An 8,290-nucleotide genomic window follows, 5' to 3' on the forward strand; every position below is an offset into this window, starting at 1 on the left:
AAAAAAAAACTATTGAGACAGCTTTTATAGAAGATATACTTGTTATAAAACAATTATTCTCTTTGGGAAAAAATAATCACATAGTATACTTGCATATACTCATTTCTAAGACACAATCTACACATGATGGCATAATTATCAATGGAAACCCAAAACAATGTATAAATCCACTTGTCAAACACAGTACCTTCTTCTCCTTGAACAGGTTCTTCTAATAACAATTCTGTCATACATTCCCAGTCCTTCAAAAGTTCTTGAGAGCTCTCCCACAAACTGTCCACCAAGTAGGCTGCATGTTCATGTAACTAAAAATAACAGATCAATTATGACAAAAGAATATTTAAGGCATAAACTACTTTTATTAAAAACTTGTTTTCTTCATAATTAAAATAACTTAAACTCAACAATTCCATGAACCACTTAGAGACAAATATATTTATACTTATGTTCCATTGTCAATAGAGTAGAATAAGTTTTTAAACATTCATAATAGTGAGGTTAAAGATACTCTAGCTTAACCACATCATCACAGATGAAGAAAATGAGACTAAAGCTAGTTAGCAGGATTCCTGAAATCATAATCTAGATTTAGGTTGTTTCACTACTTTTTGGCTGTTTCTTTGTTATTATTATTTCTTTAAAAAAGGAAATTAATCATTTTCTCCTAGAATAATAGTTGAAACCCATATTCCCACAGTAAACAAGTATCCTCAAACTTCTCATCAAACACTTTACAATACTCACTACCATCTGCCTGTCATTAAGCTCCCATGAAGCCTTTGAAGAAGGGTAACTGGAAAAGGTGTGTTGACACTGCTCTAGTAGCCTGATACTACAACATTAACTTCTCTACTGGTGAAAGTCACCTTTTTAGATCTCTTGGTTATTTAATGATACCTGTTACTGAAGTTGGTTTTCCCCCCACACTCCAAAATTTTCCACTATTCTTATATTTAATAAGCATTTGCATAACCTATTCAGTGTGCTACCATTTGATTTCTTTAATTCATTTCATTTCTACTGCATTTCAAATCTCACACCCTGGGTCATGAACTGTTTCAGGAAAATCACATATCCTCATCTTATACATTTTTCAAATGACTTCTGGTAATAAAGCCAATGTTAGTAATACTGATAAGCCTCCCTGCTAGGAAAAACAGGGGCAAAATTTGCTGCAAGGTATCTTAAGATGGTCCAAATTCATGTATTCAGAAAAATTATTTCCACATAATCTGTAACATTTAAACAGAAACACAAGTGGTACATAACAGTAAATACTTGATATCAAAGAAGAAAAATAGCAGTAGAACACACAAAAACAGGCTATGATGGATAAACAAGTTTTATGCCTAAGGGACCTGGAGCCCTGCTGGTGCTATAAGATAAGCACTGAACTGCTAATCACAAAGTCAGCAGTTCAAATACACCAGATGCTCCCTAGGAGAATGATGAGGCTGCCTGCTCCTATAAAGATTTACAGTTTTGGGGATTTCTGGCAAGATGGTGATTTTGGCAGACATGCTACACTGACCCTCTACAACAAAGACGCAAGAGAGCAAATGAAAAGATATGAATGATAATCCTGGAACCCTAAGTTCTAGAGAAAACGAGACAATTGGACTTAATACTAATTAGGAGAAGAACTGAATAAAAGCTGTGAGACAGGAGACAAATGGGTGAGCTGTTAGTGTGGCCGTTTTGAACTTTAGAAAGCAGTGTTCCACAGAAACAAAGGCCTGACAGCACAAATGTACTCTTCAGTGGCTGTTCACAACAAAGTGGGATCTTCCTTACTCCCCACAACCTCCTTGTAACCAAGGCATGACCAGCCCCACCCTTACCCATCCAGTAGCTGGTGACATCCATCCCCAGCTCGGTATAGTCATGCCTTTGAGGTCAGAGACATACTAGGTGCTTGTTGTTGTTGTTGCTAGGTGCTCCCTTCAATCCACTGGATCCTGGTCACTCCTTGGATACCAAAAACTCCTTCAGTTGCCCTGCCCCTAGTTGCCTCTGGGCCAAAAAAAAGTTCCTTTTGGAACAAGCACCCTAAATTTAGCCATCTTATGGGCAGGCACAAACTACTTCTGGATCAGGTAACCTAACCCTATACAACGTTCTCTGCTCTCTACTCCGCGAGAGAATTGGCTGGCAGAGGGTGCTGACCTGTAATTAGTGCCCTGCCCTCCAGAAGTTTTCTCCTTTCTGGGTCCTGCCCTGCCTCACATTTCTCTCTTCTTTTTCTCCTTCCCTGGTTTAAATCTTTCTTTTCTTCTCTCTTTTCTATCCTACCTTCTTCTTTCTCTTTTTAATATTTTCTCTTAATTTTTTTCTTTTAAATATTCTATTCTCTTAACTCACTTGTGCTTATATTTTTAATTTTTCTCTAACCTTTTCTTTCTATTATTTTTCCTTGGTGTTGTTTGCCTTCTCCTCCCCGCATTTGTTTTTATTATTTTCTTATCTGCTGTTATTTTTTTTTTCTTGTTCCACCTGACAAGATACAATTGTACCCAAATGGGTAAGCCACACCCATATGTCCTGCAGCCCCATCTAGTGGGCAAGGGCCACTATATGCTCCAATTATCATCTGATCATCATTGTAAAACAGCCAAACCCACACTCAACTGTGCTACATGGACAGTAAACAGAGAACTGCACATGGATTCTCTAACAAATCCATTCTATATCACAGTCAGTGACAAATGATGAGTATCTAAAAATACACCAACACATATAGTCATCAATTAAATACAACTACTCTAGAGTGTCTCACAGAAGATAGACAATTTTAGTTCACGCCAAGAAACAAGACAGATGGGCACAGGGTCAGGTGATCTTTAGGAAAACAAATTCAGAAGAATGATATTTAGGCACCTTCAACAGATTGTGAGTCCTGGCTACTAGGACCAACAGCTCTAAAAGGGATCACATTAGAAGGTCCTGGATAGAATGGGAGAACATGTGGAACCAAACTCCGAACCATAAAAAAGGCCAGACTTGCTGGTCAGATGGAAAATAGCAGAACCCCAAGACTACAGTCCTTAGTCACCCTTCAGGTTTAGAAATGAACTTACTTCCATGGCTCAAATTTTCAGCCAAGTGTTAGAAAGGTACATGTGGAGATGACAACACTATAGTGTGAGGAATGCACACCACAGAGTGGTCAACCATATGAGATCAGAGAGACAGCATTTACCTCAGGATAAAGTTAAGAGGGATTGGGAAGGAAGAAGTAAATATAGGACATCCGGGGAGGAAGCGGGATAGGTGATGTTACATTGAAGGGATTATAATAAATTAGATGAAGCTAAATGTGTATGAACTGTTAAATGTAAAACTGCTGATCTGCTCTGTAAACCTTCACTCAATTCACAATAAAAAGCTTAAAAGTTTAAGTCTCAGGGTCACTGTGAGTCAGAATCAACTTGACAGTAGTGAGTTTGAAGTTCTGGTTAACACAGTGGTTAAGCTCTTGGCAGCTAACTAAAAGCAGGGCAGTTTGAACTTACCAGTTGCTCCAATAGACAAAGAAATGGCAATCTGCTTCTGTAAGGATTCCAGGCTTGGAATGCCCAGGGGACAGTTCCACAGTGCCCTAACAAGGTTGCTCTAAATTGGGATTGACTCCATGGCAACTGTTATATTTTTGTTTGTTGCTGTTATTTTTTGGCCTACGTATGGGTACATGTATAAGTGTTTCTGTAGAATATGTATATAAACATTCATGATTTTATTTTTGATATATTATACCTACTATAAATATAAAATATTCCCCCTCTATCCCTCTGCATGTTTTGGGTCTCGAATATTGTTTTGCCTGCTCTATTTTTTTTCATAAAGATTTGTCAGTTATAATGATATCCAGCTCTTTATTTTTAAGTTTCCTGTGTTATTAAGGAGTATTTTTAAACAGTGTATTTTGTTGTTAAGTACCATCAAGTCAGCTCTAACTCACAGCAACTCTGGGTATGGTTCCTGAGGAGCGGCTGATGGGTTTGAACTGCTGACCTTGTGGTTGGCAGTCCAGTGCTTATCGTACAGCATTATTTATACATTTACTTTAGCCCCAAATGATAATCTTTCAATAAAGCATGTTTTATTATTTATATGCATTGGCAGTATTCCTGGCATTCTTATTTTCTGTTCTTGTCATATTTTTTATTGTTTTATCTGTTCAGACTTCAGTGTTCTGTTTTCTATCACCAAGATCCTTAACACATTTGCTTACTTCTTTTAATTTAAACCTAATACTCTTCATTTCATAAATAACTTTAAAATCTTTTAAGCTTCACATCCTTATCATTTAGAGTCAGCTCCTAAATTTTTCTGATTCTGCTCACTAATGTTTCTAATACTCCTTTTATTGTATCCAATTTTCATTTTACTAGAAAACACTCTAAAGTAATATGAGGGGGCTTCAAAATGTGGGAAATGGAATTAAAAGATAATGTAATTTTTCAACAAACTTTTTGAAGTCCCTTGTGCTCTGTTCATAGGATGCGTGGGTAGTGAACTTTCTGACTGCATGTCCTTAGATTAGTTGTTCCCTCCATTCTCTCTATTGTCTTAACAGAGCTTCTGCTAGCTAACACTGTAAGTAATTTCTGAGTCTGTACTCCCTGTCTCTAACTTCTTTCTCAGACTTTTCATTTTTTTCTTTTTTGACACTGATTTCTTGAAAAAAAAAAAATTGTAGAGTAAACCACTCTACAGACAATTAAATACAAAGGGCTTCAAAAGTTGGTGAAAAATGTAATTACAAGACAACAGAATGTTTTTTGCCAACTTTTTGAAGCTCCCTTGTTTCTGTAGATTCACTGTAGATTTTTGGATGAATCCATTCAAATTATTTGTTGATTTTCCAACTTAAATTCTGAAAATTTTGTTTTCAATTTCGAAGAACTTTCTTCCTCCTTCAAAATAGCCCCATTCTTATACTTAGAAGTGTTAATTAAAAAGTTTCACCAACATGTTGGGTTTTGTGTTTCTTTTACATGGAACTGATTTTTAAAAGTTGTAGTGGCTCTTGGTTGCAGATTCAGATCTGGTGTTAAGAATCTAGACTGAGGAATATGGGTAGCTAGAATCTGTCCCTTGATTCTGGTTGCAAGGCCCGAACTTAACTGTACAGCGATATGTTAAGAGAGCACTTAAAATCTGGCAGTTTTTTTCACTAATGTCTTTTGAGTGCAAAAGTTTACTGGTGTTCCTTGTTGTAGGTTAAACTGTCATTCAGTTGGTTTCTGACTCATAGCAACCCTGTATAGGGTTTCCAAAGAGTAACTGATAGGTTTGAACCGCCAACCTTGTGGCATTCATTCAACACCTTGTTTCTAAGGCCCACCACCCACAGCCCAAAAGCCTAAACTAGCAGCTCTAATGTGAGGAATTGGGTCAGATAAAGAAAGGGTAGCCACTTAACTAATCAGTACCTATGCAGTGGTGTGTGCTGTGGGTTAATGTTCTGGACTGCAAAGTTGGTTTGAACGCTAAGGTCGGTGGTTCAGGCTCATGAACTGCTCCTCAGAAACCCTATACAGGGTGGCTATGAGTTGGAACCAACTCAACAGCACTTAACAACAACAATCATGAATCAACTAGAAATCCTCAAATGCAATTTTCAGTTGTTTCTGAAGCTGACAAAAATGCCATATAGACAGACTAGGAAATTTTAATGTTCCAGTAACAGTTCAGCGAATAGTAGCAAACACAGAAGCAAAGTCATACCATATGAAAACAAAGAAGGAAAGGTGAAGCCAACAAAAACCTTTTATAGTATGTGTGATTCGCATAAAAAGACGGTACTTTCAGAGACCCAAAATATTTTCCTTCAATTATAACTACATTCAATTAGCCTAGATCATTATAGTCACTAAACTTTTCAGACAAAAGTTTGCAGTACCTTTTTTATTTTGATTTTTTAAAGTTTTTATTGTGAATTAAGTGATAATTTACATGGGAAAGCATCAGTTTTACATTCATTGCAGTGATGAAATATCCTTTGTACATCATCATTCAACAGTATTTGCTTCTATTTACTCTGGTTTCTTTTTTTGAGGGGGGTGTACACAAAAACATTCAGGAATATATAATCATATAAACAACCAAAGAGCACATTCTGTAAGCCTGCCTCACGGTAGGTAGCACTCTCCTTCTCTTTCCATGAGTCTAGAGTCCTCAGCGGGTCTCTCTCTCCATGTTCTCATCTCTGCCTCCATCTCTCATGTCACTCTTTCTCTGAATAGGGTACCACATTTTGTTTATGCTCTTTTCCCTTGATGGTCTGAGTCCTCTGCTCCTAGACTGTAAGATCAACTACTCCCCCCATTTTGTTACAAAGCTTCTACCTTTAAAGTGGTGACAATTGCAATCAGTCATGATAAGAATTACTACTGAATCATAAGAATCTTATCCCCATCTCTTTTCACCAGACCTGTCTAGACAAGATGAAAACTATTCAGTGGGGACTCTACTTTCCCCCTCAACTCTTCAACTACACTCACTCTTGAAAACTTGTAAGCCAGTCACTTTGTGTCTTTATCGCTCACTCATTTTAGGTAGCCAGTGTCTGAGTTTTACGTCCCTATCCACCCTGTACATAGAGGAGATAGGACTGATAGTTGATGTGAAGACTCCTTTCCTCTCAGTTGGTATTTTGAGCTAAAACATCCATAAGTATAGGTCAAGCTCATCACATTATAGCAATTTACACTTGTTTCCTGTATCAAAACTGTTTTTTAAAAAATCTTCCTCTAGTCAAGTTCTGATTATCAAGCCACTGAGGCTATGTCAAATGGGTACTATCAATAAGTTAGGGTGTTCTTGGGCATCTCCCCTTACTGCGTATCAGTTGGATGCTTCTTCATTCACAGCTATAGCCCTCTGTGGCTATGTCCTTGTCCATGGGCTAAGGTGTCCCCACATGTCACCACACTTTGGACCAACCAGCCCTTCCTCTTCTCTCTCTCTTATTAGACTCCCAGGTCAATGGGAGTCTGTGGAAGGTGGTCGAACTCAGCCCATATCTTCATTGCTGCCTTTCCCCCTCTTCCACTCACCAGTAGACTAATGTGATTAGCAGCAAGCTTACATGCTTGTTCATGTGCTCCCTTTGAGTTTCAGTCTTGGAGGGAGGTTTGTCCTGAAGGAACTTGATTGCTTGCCTTGACAGCTCCCTGATGAACAACTTGCTTCTTCTTGTAGTAGCCAATCAGACTGCCATTTTTGTTTTGGATTTTTTCTGCTCATCTTTCTTTCAAGAATTATCTACTGTTGCTCTAGCTGTTCCAGCTGGTTTGCTTGTCCTTTCCAGTGGAAATGTCCCGCCTCAGAAAGTTCTGTTTTGGATGTAGTAGTTTTAGCAGGCCTCATTTCATCAGTATTTGAAATTACTGCTGCTATGAAAGTTATCTTTTTATAAAGGTCTTGATTATTGCAAACAGTTTTTATCCCATTCCCCTGAAAACTAAGGGGCCTATGGGAAAACTTGTACGGCACTGTAGGATAAGCACTGGAATGCTAACTACAAGGTCAGCAGATGAAATCCACCAAACACTCCATGGAAATCCTACACAGGACAGCAATTAGTTGGAACTGACTGAATGGCACTTAATAGCAATGATCACTTAAGTGTGATGCTTGCTGGGTATTTAATGGTTTATTTTTAAACTTCATAAGCATTTTGCATCGAATTATAATATATCCCCACTTGCTCTGATGAGAAAATAGTAATTTAAATCCTAAAGGAAAAGTATCACTTCAGAGCTCAAGCCCCACCCCACCCTCCCAAGCTACTGAATCAGAAATGGCATTCTACCAAGATTCCCAGATGATTTGTATGCACATTTATAGCATTGCTCTTATAATACATTCTATCCTAAAATATAACTTTCCAGCAAATTTTCTTTCTGACATGATTCTTTTCCTATCTATTCTAACTCTTAGAAAACAATACTGGCAACTCCTTCACCATTTATTTTTTTGCTTTGCCCTAGTAGTCCTCATTTCAAAGGTTCAGTTCTCATTTCTCTTCTGATTTTAATTTTCATAAAGGTTGCCTGCTTATCTCTCTTCCACATTCCTATATAGTTCTTTCAGCACTCTCAAACCTAAACCTTCACAGTATCTTTTTTTTTTCTAGAACATTCTCTCTCTCTCTCTTTTTTAATGTTTTATTGTGAATTATATGGTAGTTTATATGGGAGAATATTAGTTTTACATTCATTCTATCATATGTCATTTCATTGCCATGGTTCCAATCCCCTCCATGCATCATCAACCAACCAAA

At 37.5% G+C, this 8,290-nt stretch overlaps 1 protein-coding gene across 2 annotated transcripts in view; it reads right to left on the bottom strand.

Moving 5' to 3' along the window:
- Nucleotides 1-8,290, bottom strand: part of STAG1 (stromal antigen 1) — a 469,676-nt gene that overhangs the window by 154,003 nt on the left and 307,383 nt on the right. For both annotated transcript variants that reach the window (XM_006846604.1, XM_006846603.1), the window contains exon 14: nt 188-305. In XM_006846604.1, coding sequence (XP_006846667.1) covers nt 188-305 — 118 coding nt within the window. The remainder of the gene's footprint in view (nt 1-187; nt 306-8,290) is intronic.

The sequence above is a fragment of the Chrysochloris asiatica genome, unplaced genomic scaffold (genome assembly GCF_000296735.1).
Source record: "Chrysochloris asiatica unplaced genomic scaffold, ChrAsi1.0 scaffold00028, whole genome shotgun sequence".
In the NCBI taxonomy this organism is placed as follows: Eukaryota; Metazoa; Chordata; class Mammalia; order Afrosoricida; family Chrysochloridae; genus Chrysochloris; species Chrysochloris asiatica.